General features: G+C 38.4%; 1 protein-coding gene across 4 annotated transcripts in view; it reads right to left on the bottom strand.

Moving 5' to 3' along the window:
* Positions 1-263: 263 nt before the first annotated feature.
* The window catches only part of LOC124273845 (beta-1,3-galactosyltransferase 1-like), a 103,327-nt gene continuing 87,757 nt past the window's right edge, over positions 264-15,833 (bottom strand). For 3 of the 4 annotated variants that reach the window (XM_046709157.1, XM_046709158.1, XM_046709155.1), the window contains one exon: positions 264-1,768. In XM_046709157.1, coding sequence (XP_046565113.1) covers positions 640-1,768 — 1,129 coding nt within the window. In that variant the 3' untranslated portion in view covers positions 264-639. Of the gene's footprint in view, positions 1,769-10,228; positions 11,779-15,833 lie in introns of those variants that run through there. The other variant, XM_046709156.1, reaches the window with a different exon arrangement.

The following is a 15,833-nucleotide window of genomic DNA, read 5'->3' as shown; positions in this document are numbered from 1 at the left end:
CATTGCGCCCTAGGTATGTGGGCACACAAAACTAACATTCTGAAAGAAGAGAGAGCACCTTTCATCGTTTTGGCTAAGGAAATAAGTTCCATATTTAAGTTTTAAATACTTACACAACCAGACCAAAAAAACCATTCATCTTTTTGATGGTTGTTTGATGGTGATGTATTCGATATTGGTGTTAAATAGTTTTGGCTTCAGCAACAACTTTCAGCCTTATCACATTTGGATAATGTTTCTAATTTGATTCTGGAATCATTTTGATTGATACATTTTGTACCTCAGAAATAAATCAGAATGGTCCATTTCATCCTTCGCACATGTCTGCACAGAAATGACTAGCTAGTAATGAGACTATATTAAATCTCTATAAAGCATTGGAAAGACAGAGATGTAATCAGGCGTTAAACCTGTATTTAACTGCAAATGTATTGTTTATGAAATTCTCATAAATTTTGGGAAGATTTCATGTCAAACCATATGACCTACAACATACTCATGTCACCAGTAACTCGGTATTCTTCGTATATTTAAAAAATATGGAAAACTCTTTGGAAGAATGGAAAGAGATGAGAACCCTTCCCTACGGACACGATAATGTTTGTTGCCTGGCTTGTAGAGATATCAAATTAACTTTGATCAACACTTGGGTGGAGGACTGCTGTATAACTCCTTATGTATTTTATACAGATCTTCTGGTTTGTAGTTGTGGCCAGTAACTGCTGACTTAAAGTCACATCCAGTTGGTTTCCTGCGCATAAACGTAAAGCCACCGTCATGATACTGATGAACGCCTGCTTTACGTGCACACAATCCGGTAATATAGATGTCTTCAAGCCAAAACAGCTTTATTTGCTGCGAGGCTGCATACAAGTCTGGAACTGCCTTCACAGACATGGAATACGAAGTTCCTGACGTATAACGAGGATAGGTCTTCTCATCGAATTCATTCAGTGGTGTATACCATTTAGATCTCTTGTCTTGAACAGGTCTGGCACCAACAAATATAAATCCAAGAATAAATTTTTCTTCCTTTCTTTTCCTTAAAGATGTTAATAAGTTTGGAACATTTATATACATATCATCATCAGCTTTTAGTAAGTACTTTGCTGAAATGCAATATGTTTTCACCCATTTCAGCATAGCAACAGATTTTAAACTTAAGTTCCTGTAGCTATCATGGAAGTTTTCTTGCACAATATCTCGATATGTTTTGCTCTCATTTAGAAGATTCTTCTGCATATCCATGGAATCTGTTGCACCTAACAAAAACACAACTTTCGTTTTATGTACAGGGTCTTTAACATATGTTCCCCATGTTTCTCGAATTGCTTGTCTTTCTTTGACGTTCTTCACGCCCGTGCACACAACAATGATTAGTTCAGGGGCTTCTTTACACATGTCAGCTTCATTAACCAGGTATGGAAAGTTGTGAGGATTCACAATTTGGATTGTTGATTTTGTGGAAGTATCAATTTTGACTGTGATGTTTTTCTTGCCCTTTGTCTCACTCTCTAACACTGAAGCTGTGGATGTTTTGTTCTGGGAATCATTGTCGGTGGAACTCTGTTGTAACGTTCGAGAGCTTTGGATCTTTGACTGTATCCTTGGTACGGAGCTTGCGTTGTCAGCTACGATCACCACTGGGTTGTATCCGTTGAGCCGGAGCACAAAGATGAGGCCGTTCACCAAGAGACACAGGAAAAATATGGCCGCCAACAACTGTCCAAAGCGAGACATCTTCACCATGTGGGACCAGCTTAGGGCCCTGTAGAAAGAAATGAATCATTACAGAATCTGAAAGTTTGACATTCATAGTAGTGAGTGAGTAAGTTTGGTTTTACGTTACTTTTAGCAATATTCCAGCAATATCACGGTGGGGGACACCAGAAATAAGTTTCACACATTGTACCCATGTGGGGAATTGAACCCGGTGTAGCAGGCCATTTCTTCCCCGGTCTAAACTTTCCCTGGAGAGGTTTTGTCCTAAGCCATTCTTATCCCTGGGAAAGTTTTGCGGTTAAGATATTCTTACCCCGGGAAAGTTTGGAACATTAAAAGGATATTATCAATGTGTTCGACGTGAATAGCTATGTCTTGCTTTTAGCTTCTGACTTCTTCCACCCTTGTTCTTATAGGTTGGGGGGGAAATAGCCTAGCTATTTTTCCCCACCTTGCTTTATATCAAAAGGGGAGATTCTGGCCTAGCTAACCTACTTCTCCCTTTTGATATAAGAACAAGGGTTTGAAACAAGTAGCCTTTAAAGTTGATTTTTGTCCTGAAAGGGAAACCAGGGGAAAGTTTGGCCTGTTACACGGGTCATTGGCGTGACAAGCGAACGCTTTAATCACTAGTCTACCACACGCCCTTTCATAGTTAAAGTGATTGATACAATACAGGACAATTAATGGAACACCTAATCATCAAAATAAGGCACAGGGGCTTAGTCCTGCCTGGGGCCAATGATCATGCCATATTATCAGATTCAATAAACACAACATATAATCAATAAGATTCAATAACATATTTATAAAATATATATAATGTAAAATGCTTTGCTAAAAGATCGAAGCTCTCATAAAATATATCATCTTGTATCACACATAGCAAGCACACTGTCATTTTATAGGAAAACACCATCATCCTTTTGGTATGAAAATAATCCCATTCAATTTCCTATATGAGTACAGTGTGTGAAGAACATTTAAGGTGTTGTGATATCACTGGAATATTGTTAAAAGTGGTGAAAAAACCATATTCACCCCTACACTCAAACATATGAAAAAATGCACAGGAAAAACGACTGAAGCTCTCATAAAATATATCACCCACATAAAATAGATTTTGATTTAAAGAAAACTATTATTTGACAGTTGAAGTACTAAGTTGGAAAGCTGCCTACTGGCATGAAGATAGTGACTTTATGAAACTGAACATGTATATACACAGAGATTACAAAACTTGTGGATGTTGACTATGGAAAATATTCCAACTCAATATTTTTAAACATTTTGACTTATTCACGAGCGAAACGAGTTTTGTGATCTATTCATTAAACACAGGACGGGAAAACAGTGAGATTCATGACAAATCAAGCAGACGATGATGCATGAAAACAAAATGAAAGGGAGATAACTCTCTCCCGACTACTTTATAGATGAAAATAAACAATTAAAAATTCAGTTGAAAAATATCACTAATCCCCAGGACACCAAAATTGAATTTTAATTATCCACAAACCAAATGTTTTGTTTGGTTGACATGTTTGGTTAAAAACTGCTTGAATAGAGTTATAATGTTAATTTAAAATACCGAGGTGACAACAGAAAGTTCGGCATAATGACTTTCGATTTCCATGCATTGGTCTTATGTCACAGAAACTTTGTGATTACGAAATTGATGTAACGGAAAATTCACTCATTGTCACAGGTAATTCCCAATCACAAAATGGAGTAGACAGGGTATGATTCGTTCAATCTGGACAGTAAATCGGATTTGGATGTGTCTTTGAACATATCTGAAACATCACCGCCATTGAAACATTACCATGTCCTGCAAGGAGCCCCGATATCAACCCCATGAAACATTCATTCTATGAGGAATGACAAAGGATTCCAATGCTGAGAATTCGACGCTTGATTGGCAGTATGAGGAGGAGACTGGCAGATGTTATCCGTGTGAGGGTGGAAATAACTTTAACTTTTGGGGGGTGCTAGTGTATAGCGGTGTACAGAATTTTGGTACTGACATGTTTTTGTGTGAGCGAGTTGGTGATGTGGTTTTGTCTGGGACGATTCTGATCACTATTTCCAACCAGGTATTTGTATTTGAACCACGTGAGAAATAACTGGCGACCGTGTGATCTTGAAATGTCAGGTCCGACTGGATATAAAATAGGAACGTGGTAGTAGTTTTTAACATTGGAAAAAGTCATACTGGATGGCAACGGTAAGTGATTCCTACTGTCGGGGTATACTCATGTGTCAAATCGTGTTTCACAAAAGAAACTTGACCCGTATTTAGAAATAGATTTCCATGGACACGGCGTCACGGAAATTAAATGTTTGACGTACAAAGGTATTTATTTCCACCCTATGTTACTTCATTGATTTTGAGGCGTACATAACGCCTGTACGCCCCTTATCTGTAGCCCTGCCAGGTGTTGACTTGATCACCGATTCACTGTCCAGATTGGACGAATCATACCCGTCTACTCCATTTTGTGATTGGGAATTACCTGTGACAAAGGCTTATCTGGAGCTCTGATACAGGATTCAAACCACAGACTTTCTTGTCCGAAATAATCATATGACTTGTCCACATGATAAAAGAGTTTAACCATCAACAAGACCAAAAGGTAAGGATGACATCTATGGGATGACTCTATGCCCTACTACATATTCCCACGTCAACTTCAACATAACTGCATAATCCACTCTTAAATTAGAGAAAATAACATCTTAATGCCATTCATATTCAAATCACACTCAAATCCACACAAAAATCTAAGCATCCACTGGGAATGTTTTCCCATGCCTTAGGCAAAAGTGTAAAAGGTAAACCAACAAAGAGGAACTGCCTCAAACACATTTATAAACCCATGAATGGTTGATCCACGTGCTGTTGTTGGAAAACTCCAGGAACTATTCCTGCTAGGCACTTCATAGAGGGACTGTGGTCATGGAACTGTCAAACAGGCTCCTGTTTGGATAGTAAATAATACATGCATTCTTCAAGAAACATGACCTTTTATCAATATTATGCCACTGTTCCCATCTCTTCAACTGGCAATTCCGGACATAAATCGGGCCTTGTTTTACCAAGGCAGATCCCAGTAATTCCCCTGGTAATTCTCCCACCTGGCATTCAGCGACAGCGCATCAAAGAGGGGGGTAAAGAGGGAATGACAAAACTGCACAACAATATCTCAGACTTCATCGGTATCCATGATGGCTGTGAAGGGTGTCATGGCTCTTTCAATGGCTGCATCATATTACTGGGTGCTACAGATGCCAATTGATGAAAATAGAAGACCATTTTCAGACCACATCCCTGAGCTACTAAACTTGTTAAATAGATGGAATGGGGAATGGGTGTTAGTAGCCCTAAAATGTTAATGATTTGAGTGAGTGAGTGAGTGAGTGAGTGAGTGAGTGAGTGAGTGAGTGGGTTTGGTTTTACGCAGCTTTTAGCAATATTCCAGCAATATCACGGTCGGGGGACACCAGAAATGGGGAAGAGAGTTTTTATGGATGTCATTTTCTTTATTATGAGGGACACAATGTTTCAGAGTATATCCTTACTCCTTCATTCACCTGCCATTTAAAGACTTGGTGACTTCACCCTTGACTGCTTGTCAAATAAATCACGTATTTGACATGCCCACATCAGCTAACTGTGCTACACATGAATAATGAATTGTTGATGTGTCGCACAACAAATATAACATGCTCACAAACCATTTTTTCCAAAATGTCTCAACATGCCCTTGGCCAGGGCTATACAATAAATGTGCCACACGGATGTGTGTGACACTTTATGGCAACACTGTTGCCATGACAACCATGTGAGGCAGTCATCTGGTCATGAAAGATTTGAGTTTTCAAGTTGAAGTCCTGACCTGAATCTCAATTAACAGACCAAAATGAGTATCACAGCATGATTCAATGGTAGGACACACGTTTCATCCGGGACATTCTAAATTAAAATATATAAAAACCGGACATCTGAAAAAGCAGCTGATGAGTCCAATGCCATGAATGTAGTTTCATGCAAAAATGATGATTACTTGGGTACAATGTGTGAAGGCCATTTCTGGTGTCCCCGACCGTGATATTGCTGGAATATTGCATAAAACCATACTCACACTTCAATTGTTAAGCCATTTTGCACTAATGTCACCAAAACAAGTTATGGAGCATGTTTTACACTTACTTGTGACTCTGATGATTGTTTGTGGATATAAAATGCCAAGGATTAGTGTTCAGTGAAAGAACTAAGCAGTGTGCACTAAACACAATTTTACCTGACAGAAGCACATATACTCATGGAAATGATTAAGGGAACACATAAAAGTACAAGTGTTCCTTTATTGATTTCCAGATTGTCACCCACAGTACAATACATACCTTGTGAAGAAACCTGGAAAAGAATAAAGGAACACTTGTACTTTTATGTGTTCCCTTATTCGTTTACATGAGCATATTACTATTTATCATGTTACCATGGTGATACGATGAGGGTAAACTAAGCACAACAGCTTTAATTAAGAATGACAGTTACAAAATTTAGGTAGGGTTGAGAAGCGTAGACACAATACAATAACGAGAGGATTAACAATTAGCATGCTCTTCTGGGGAACAGCCAATTAATAGGAATTGAGTGATAACTTGTCATGCATGTTCAGGGCAATGTGGTAATTAGCCTTTTGAATAAAATGTTCAATGAGACAAAAGTTGGCATAACAATAGCAGCTGGGAGACTGGGGGACCACAGGGTACCATTTACTCCAGGTGCATATGGGGTTTAATGCTGTGTTTTGTAGCAATGTGCATGGATGCAATATGTGTGTGTGTGCCAGTGTGAATGTGTGTGTGTGAGAGTGTGAATGTGAATATATGTGTGAATATGTGTGAATGTGGCCGTGGCTGGTTGTGAATGTGAGTGGCTGGTGCAGTGAGTGAGTGAGTGAGTGGCTGGTTGTGAATGTGAATGGCTGGTGCAGTGAGTGAGTGAGTGTGTGTGCGTGTCTGTGTGTGTGTGTGTGTGTGTGTTTGTTTGTTTTTGCTGTGTGAGAGCAGATGTTAGTGTATGTGTGGTAAAAGTCCCTGAATATATATAATTTTGATAGTAACAAATAAACCCATTTAAATTGAAAAGGAGCCCCAGCGAGTTTTGAGATTCAGGGGAAATCTACACTTGCTTCATTTAGGGCTTTAGCATTGCAGGGAGGGCAAGGCAGTAGGGAATATTATGTGGTTCAGGGCTTGTGAGACAGACGATGTGTATGGTTGAGACTGACTACGAGGCTATGAGTGAGTGTTGCTGTGTGTGAGTATTTATGTGTCTGTGTGTATGGCTATTTTTACTATGTTGGTTTTATAGCTGTCTGCACACTGAGATACCATCCCACAGTTTTACACGGACAACCTACTCACACCTGACACTGAGCCGACCAGATTTTGTTTTGTTTTGGTTTGACATGGCTGGAGTTACAACCATGGATCTTGTGCTCTCTGGGCAGACCCTCCATTCAACAGACCACAGGGGCCATCTTGTAATGTACAAAGTTTGACTTCTTGGATTTCATCGAGCCTTGTTACATTCCATTTCAGTATCCTGAGATTTATTTCCATGCATTATTATCTAACTGTGCATTAAGCATGCTTGTAAATTAATTTTACAGATTATTTCCGCAAAAGCAATTAATCTGTACTCCCATTTTAATCAATCCCAAAAGACTGTATAGCAAAGCTAATACAACCAAATATTTGTTAAAGGTCACATGCAACCAAAAAATCAAACATAATTAAAACACAATTATCACTTATTCATGACATATAATATACATTGCTGGTTATGAAAAAAACATATAAACAAAATTATAAGCGTACAATCGCAAATCAAAAGTGCAATATTGTGTACTTGGGTTTACTTCCCAAGAAACGAAGCAGATGGGATACCGAACCCAGTCAGAGCGGGTAGGTGTGCACTCGGGTTGTAACGGCGGGTTCATTTGCAGATGCCCTCACAGCTCATTGTGTGTGTATATATATAGAGATGTTGGGTTTTGTAAATACATGCTCATTTTTTGTGTATAACATTTTGCAATCAACAGACATCATAACATGTCATGTGTTCAAGTATCACACCTGCCTGTCTGTGTAATTACATAATGTGACAGAGACCGAACTCGGGCCATAAATCAATGTGTTTTGTTTATGGTGTATAGCCTGATAGGTGTTAAGTTCAAATTGCATGTGGTCAGTGATAGCAGCTGTGTATTGAATATTGTCATTAGCAGACAGGCAAGCAGACACACAGGTGTCAATAAAACAAGACATTGAGTTTTGTCTGTGACAACGACATATCTATATCACAGTTAGAAATTCTGTCAACGCTAAATAATGACATTGCTTTTAAGTATCAAACTGAGAAAGTGACTCGGTAAGAAGAACGTGTGGTGAAATAGACAAATGAAATTATATAAACAGTTAATTTACTGTCATAACATATAAAAAGCTCGCGCCTGTGAGATATCAACAAAACATTAGAAAAATAGCTCACACCAAAGCCTTCACCGAGTATTCACCGGACAACCCGCTTCCAAGCTGCGCAAACCTATTTTACTGCGCAAGTGCTATGAGCGCAGCCCAGCTGTTGAAACCAGTTTTCCCCCGAAAAGTCGGGGGAAAGTCAGTGAAACGTTTGAACTCCGATTTCGCTTTTTTTCCTTTTTGTTTCATCGCGTTATTTTTCAACTTTATAAGTTGAATTTGCATTTTTGACGATTTGTTTCGGTAAGTCTATACCGAAAGGTATCAGAATCTGCAAAGTTGTGTTTTACGTTGCATGTGACCTTAAAACAACGCAAATTTAAAATATATAACAAAACTATAAGAAAACAATATACCATTGGAAAACAAATGTGACTCGCACAATAACCTGTATTTTGTTCGAGCGACCTTTTCTGTGATATTTGACTGATATCAGTGACCTGTGACTGCTCAATAAATATTGTGCATTGAATAAACAGCATATGTCATTCATTCTCACAGCATGGTACACCCAGGGATTTACCTAGAATCCTGTGTTTGAGGGTCCCTTTGCCTCATACTCTTAATTTTCAGGGGTTCTGGACTACAAATGGGGGTCCCAGACACTTAGATACTATTATTAATAATGTTATTGTATTGTGTATCATGATCATCACATTAATTGTTACAGTAATTAAATTGCAAATGATACCATCACCCAGCTAGTAGCAAACTCAGTGATAACTTATTGTTACTTGATTGGAACTTTCACAAAAAGTATTTTGCCTTTTTCTGCGTCCCCGTGGAAGTGCTAATAAATTTCATTGCATCCATTGTCAATTTTTATGTGCATAGGACGCAGGAATTTGCATCCTGTAAATCCCTGTATACCGGTATATGAATAGCAACATCCTCACTGTATAGCTCTGAATATATAAACAGATTGCTTGCAAGAACATGTATGAAAAACTGTCAAACATTTGTCTTATAGCACTGGACCCTGAATCTATTCATTGGTGAATGAGTGGGTTATCTTGAGCTTTTTATGAAAGAGGTAATTTGCTTGTATGATGTCAATAAGAAAGCCCCCCTCCATCTTACCCATGCGTATATCAGGTACTTGAGGGAAGACCTCACTGTGTCTATAAGTAGAGTGCCATCAACTTCACTGTGGGGTACCAACAATGAGTGTATACATTGTCCCTAGACTGGCTCCAAGGCTGTACTGAATGACAAACCCATGGCTGTGTAGTAATTCTATCCTTGTAATATGCAAGTATAGAAAACAGGACAATGCAGTCTATTGATGTCTTGATAGCAACTAGTGGTCCAGTTAATTGAAATAATCGAAGATTGGTCACAATGACTAAACGACCAAGCAATCGATCATGTATTCTCATAATCGAACATAAACAATTTTGGAACACTTGTTTGCATTAACATTTTTCACAAGGTTGCTTTTGTATGTTACACAGCATAAGCACTACAAGCTGGTTTCCATTGAATTTATCTTGAAGACTCCAGGAAATTTATGTTCCTAACATACTAGTCATCATTTAAAGATGTGACATTTGTACATGCATTTTGTGGAATTTGCCAAAAAATACCCGAAAGAACATGTTTTTTCTATATTTTTTTTGTGCATTAACAAACATAACCAGGAGAATTTGATAAATGACGCTAAGCAATTATTTTTAATGATTGATCAGTTGTAATGAACCAATCATCAATTGTGAGATTTTAACCAATTCCCACCACTAATAGCAACAACTGTGTTTTTAAGATCAATATAATTTGTGATTTATATTAAAACTAATAATTATTTCTTTAGGGATTTGTGCAAGTATATTTGTCCCATGAAGAACAAGTTAGGAGGCAGGGCTGAACTTTGAATGGAATCAGTATGACTCAATATGAGTTAACGAAAATAGAATTAGTTCACCTAGAAAAATAATTCTTTTATCAGACTTACCCCTTGGTGTCTGTGTGCTTCAGTGTGTCCATCATAGCAATCGTGATCATCTTTATTTATATATAGTGCGTCTATTCATTCACACTTCCTGTCATGAGCCCATAAAAGTATGGCAGTTGTTTTATACGACAGTTCAACACAGATGACAGTCAAGTTCATGAATTATATTTTTAAAATATCCTCCTTGATTTGTTTCACATCTCAATGTATGAAATATTACCTGTTGCAGCAGATTGTGAGGTTTTAAGTCAGTATTTCAGTGATATGCAAGTTTTACGACATATAAATCATCCCTTGAGTTCTCACACCCAGGAAGCATGGTGTAATGTTTGTACACAACCATTGCTTGGTTAGGCCTGTTAGCTTTAGGCAGGGCAGCGTAACATGTTGCTATTTTCAACAGCACAAGCAAATACAACCAGTCCAGGGCATAGATCACATTCTCTTGTTGTTTAGACTGAGCTAAACAAACCACACTCAGTGTTCAGTCTGAGAGACCGAAATGAAATTCAGAATGTAAACGTAGAAAAGGCTGTTCAAATTGATCCCTGTACAAATACTGGCACCGACACGCTGGCAAGGCTCTGTAACTGAGATTCACAACCACTTATGCACTGCATTTGATACTCTGTCATGTGATTGACACATTTGACACATTCGCTCAACGTCTAATAACGGAAAATGGTGTCAGGGTCACAGATAAGCTGCAATATCCTCATCCATCATGGCTGTCTGCCACTAATTATAGAAGAAAATGGTGACATACAGATATATTTTCAAAACATCAGCACAAACGTTCTGTTTCCATATATTATGTTTTCATATGCTAGTGGGTAACAGCAAAAGCTGTTCTGGGTTATGTCATCATGAGTTGTGTCCCTTGTTGATTCATGGGGTAACATGACCCTTATGGAGACCAAAAACACCAAGATCCATCTTCTAAACGATGCACAGATCCATTCTTGAATCTAGATCCATCCAATAATCAGATATTCCGCAATTCCAACATTAGCACACAAAAAGTCATTAATAATTCCAAGCATGAGCTGTGCTGCCACACAACATTCCAGCTGCCGATATTCCAAGAATGCTGACTCAGAATGCCACCAGCACTACCGATCATGTGTAGCATCACAATAGCAGTATACTCTGTCCTGTTAACACAAACATGTCTCTCTCAAAATTCCATCCAGTGACTCACAACCACGAGTCTGTAACACCCCTGCAGAGGATCAGTGGCCCAGTTCTCCAATTACTAACTGCATGCCTGCCTTCTGGTCCATTCCAGACAAGCTATGTTCCACACCACTATTTTCTGCTCATCTTCAATGTGAAACTGACCAAGCTTTCATTCACTTGTGGATCTTGATGTAACTAGATTTACAGTATCAGGCTTCCTCCCTAACTAACACAGCTTCCTCCCCAAAGTCACACAACTTCCTCTCAATCTTCCTCCAACTGACGATTGCATGAAACCAGGTCACCAACCTGTGCCAACAGCGCTGTCTATGCTGGAACACTGGCAGCACAGTCTGCCCAGATGACCCAAGTTATTTCTCAGCTTGTTGACATATTTACAGGATTTCCATCTGGGATGGATACTAAGACCACTGTCCACAGTTGCTTAACATAGACTAGATTTCAATGAAGTTTGTGATATCTAGACCCAATGTGCAGAGCTTACAGGGCTTGTGAGAATCATAAATATTTAAAAATTGCTATACGATACTTTAAAAAAAGTGTTTCCCTTCCTACAGCCCAATGCACTGACAACCCATTTCTATGTTTCAGGAAACTTACGATCTATATTTACGAAATAGTAAAACAAAAAGAACTGTCACATTAAAACAGGCTTTGTGTGAAAGCGTCTCAGTGAGAAACTGTACTAAGTAGTTTTAGTGGTAACTTCCTTGTCACAAAGCTGCAACAAACTCTATGTCCTGTTTGCAACAGTTTTGCAAGATTTTAGAAAAATAAACTTCCTTAAATAATGTATTCACCATATTAGTGAAGTCCATAAAACATCTCTGGTTACCTCCTAGACAAACATGTAATTAAACTTTTTACAGACTGCCTAACCTGACAATTTGCATGCTTGTCTGCATGAACCTGTGAAATTACAGATTCATTTTACAGAAAACAGATCAGTGAAGTAGATCTGGTTCTATAAGATCTACGTTTTCTTCATCACTTGTTCTGGAACACCAAATTTAATTTGTGCATGTTACAAGAGTTTCCGCCTTTCTTCAACATACAACACACAGAGTGCAGTAATACTGAAACTACACGGTTCCCATTCAGAACTCCATAATGAGTACTCCCTTCTGTATCTATAGTGTCGAAATAGAGGCTGGGTCTCTACGACACACCAAGTCTCCAACAGACACAAGATCAATATTCCTATGTCAAGGATTCTAAAAGACGAAATACAGTTGGCTTCATTCTGTTTCTGACACCCTGAACCATAATATTCCCTTCAATCTAGACTAATGCTTAGTCTCTGAATATATATTATTTAGATTGTAACAAATAAACCCATTTAAATTGAAAAGGAGTCCCAGGGAGACCAGAGAGGGCTTCATTTAGGGCTTTAGCACTGCAGGGACGGCTAGGCCGTAGGGGAAATAATATGGTTCAGAGACTGTGAGACAGACTAGGCTTTTGCACTGCAGGGACGGCTAGGCCGTAGGGGAAATAATATGGTGCAGAGACTGTGAGACAGACTACCTTCAACCCAACACTGCCTGTAATCTGGGCTTGATTTAAGCATTTCAAATTTGAACAGGGAGTGAGTGAGGTTTAGTTTCATGCTGCACTCAGCAATATTCCAGCTATATGGCGGTGGTCTGTAAATAATCGAGTCTGGACTAGACAACAGCATGAGCATCAATCTACGCAATTGGGAATCAATGACATGTGTCAACCAAGTCAGCGAACCTGACCACCCAATCCTGTTAGTCGCCTCTTACAACAAGCATGGGTTACTGAAGATCAGTTCTAACCCGCATCTTCACGGGTCAATTTGAACAGGGGCAACCTGAAACTACAAATTCAACGTCATATTTACACCAACTTGCACCCCGTGCATGTTAACATTTAGCTGTTCAAATAACACAGACTTCAGCTGGAAAACAGAATGATGAGGACCTGGCTTGGTGTACACTAACAACTAGTCTCGGAAATGAACATATTTTACAGAAAAAAAGTTCATAGGGAATAAAACTAAAACAAAATGAAATACTGTTCATAAATCAATTTGATATTGTAAGATGATATCTGTCCCAGGTAATGTAATGATATTCTCAAACGCAAGCATTACACATAATATGATATTGAGCAGCAGGTGCAGCCTGTTTTATTGTCTAGTGGGTTAGTGTGTGTGTGTGTGTGTGTGTGTGTGTGTGTGTGTGTGTGTGTGTGAGAGAGAGAGAGAGAGAGAGAGAGAGAGAGAGAGAGAGTGAGAAAGAGTGACAGAGAGTGAGTGAGTTAAAATTTAAAATCACATCGGCAATATTTCAGCCATATCGTGACTAAAACTAATTGATACTGCATACATATAATATATGAAACCCTGCCAACGAAGAGTGAGTGAGTGAGGAAGGTGAGTGAGTGAGTGAGTGAGTGAGTGAGGTTTTACACCCTTTTTAGCAATATTCCAGCAATATCACGGCAGGGGATTTTGTCTAGAGCAACAAATGAGGTGAGCTACACCTAGGTAATATTTAGTTCCAGAAATATAGCTGCTTTGTTTCAACATATATATCTATGAAATACAAAACAAAAATCCAAATGAATCCTAGTCTGTGTCGTACAGACTCTGAAACAAACATATCCAATGTACCCTCCAGAATAAGTGGCAAGTCTAGATTACCAGTTTCTGAAAATGAAGAAAGTTTTGAGCTCTTTTTTTATCATATTTTATGAATATAACTTAGGAATTGTTTTTTCTGAAAAATGTGTTCATGTCGGAGCCTAGATGTTAGACAACATTTATCCCAGAACAATGCTAATATCAGGTCAAAACGTCATTCTAGTGTTTGAATCATTTTTTATTGTATTCTCTAGGGTCTCAAACTCAGACAAAGATAAAACACCTCCATCTTGATTTACCCGCTACGGTTTCAAGTAACAAATGACCCTGAAACATATGTACCCAATACACCCTCTAGAATATATGGCTGATAGATTACCACAGTTTCTGAAAATGGAAAAAGGTTTTGAGCTCCTTTTCTATCATATTTTATGAATATAACTTAGGAATTGTTTTTTCTACAGTTTCAAGTAACAAATGACCTAACCCTGCGACTAAACTCTAAATATAATCCTCTACAGCTAGAGACTACTCTCCATGTATGCAGGAAGTAGATATTAACCAGTTCGTACAAACAACTGACCGGGAAGGGCTAGGTCACGTTGACCTGTAAGTTAGACTGTCATTAAGTTAAGATAACACTGTCGTTAAGTTAACACTTTTGTTTGTTTCTCACACACTGGGTTGGACATTTATGACTCCAGCTAATTTATGCAGTACAGAAATCTCAACCTGAAAACAAGATTTTCAAGCACTGTCCCATACTTACACAATGCACTGAATGAACAGGAAATCCTGATTATTTCAAAACAAATTAATGAAGTAAATTAAACATGTGCTTGATGTATACTGATGTTAATCAAACACATCCTGCACAATACCAGACATTCTAGACTTGCACAAGTCTCTAAATAAAAATCAATAGTTTAAATGCTAATTTCTAAAAAATAATAAATAACAGATTTGGGTCCTTACTGTCCGCTTTTCTGAACTTGTCTCTTGGAATGATAGGATTACTATACATCCATGGGCTCCACATTCAGTACAACCCGTGAAGATAGTCCTACCTTACCAAACAAACATTTTTTCTCTGATGTAGCTAAACCTAAAAAAACATCTGTTTTGAAGCTAATGAATAAACATTATTCCATATTATGTTCTCAAACATCTTGACTTGGAAGGACGTGAGGGTAGGACTAGACTGCACAAGTTTTAAGTCCAAAACTATTAATTAAACCAGAGTGAGTGAGTGAGTTTAGTTTAACGCCACACTCAGTAATATTCCAGCTATATGGTGGCGGTCTGTAAATAATCGAGTCTGGACCAGACAATCCAGTGATCAACAGCATGATCATCGATCTGAGCAATTGGGAACCAATGACATGTGTCAACCAAGCCAGCAAGCCAGACCACCTGATCCCGCTGGGTTACTGAAGATTCATTCTAACCCGGACCTTCACGGGTCAATTAAATCAGAAGTTCTATACAATATAAATGATATAAAAATGTTCTCCCTAGTAAAGACATATCCTTACTGTCCCTTATCCAGACCTGCCTATTGCAAGGATAGAATTTCTGAACATCTATGGACAAATTATTCAGGACAGCCATGGAGAAAGGCTTCGTAGTTTGGGATACACCAGGGTGCTATAAACAAAACAGTCACATTTAATTCCTACCTTGCCTCAATGTTTCCCAAAGGGATTTATCGCTGCCTTTATGTCAAGAGGGACATAAGCGTCTTACAGTGTTTTAGTTGCTATAGCAAATAGAGTGCTATAAAATGTTTGTGCA

This window comes from Haliotis rubra, unplaced genomic scaffold (assembly GCF_003918875.1).
Source record: "Haliotis rubra isolate DU_JTF1 unplaced genomic scaffold, ASM391887v1 Scf185, whole genome shotgun sequence".
In the NCBI taxonomy this organism is placed as follows: Eukaryota; Metazoa; Mollusca; class Gastropoda; order Lepetellida; family Haliotidae; genus Haliotis; species Haliotis rubra.
Note: the sequence above shows the minus strand (reverse complement) of the source record. Positions and strands in the feature narration are given on the sequence as shown.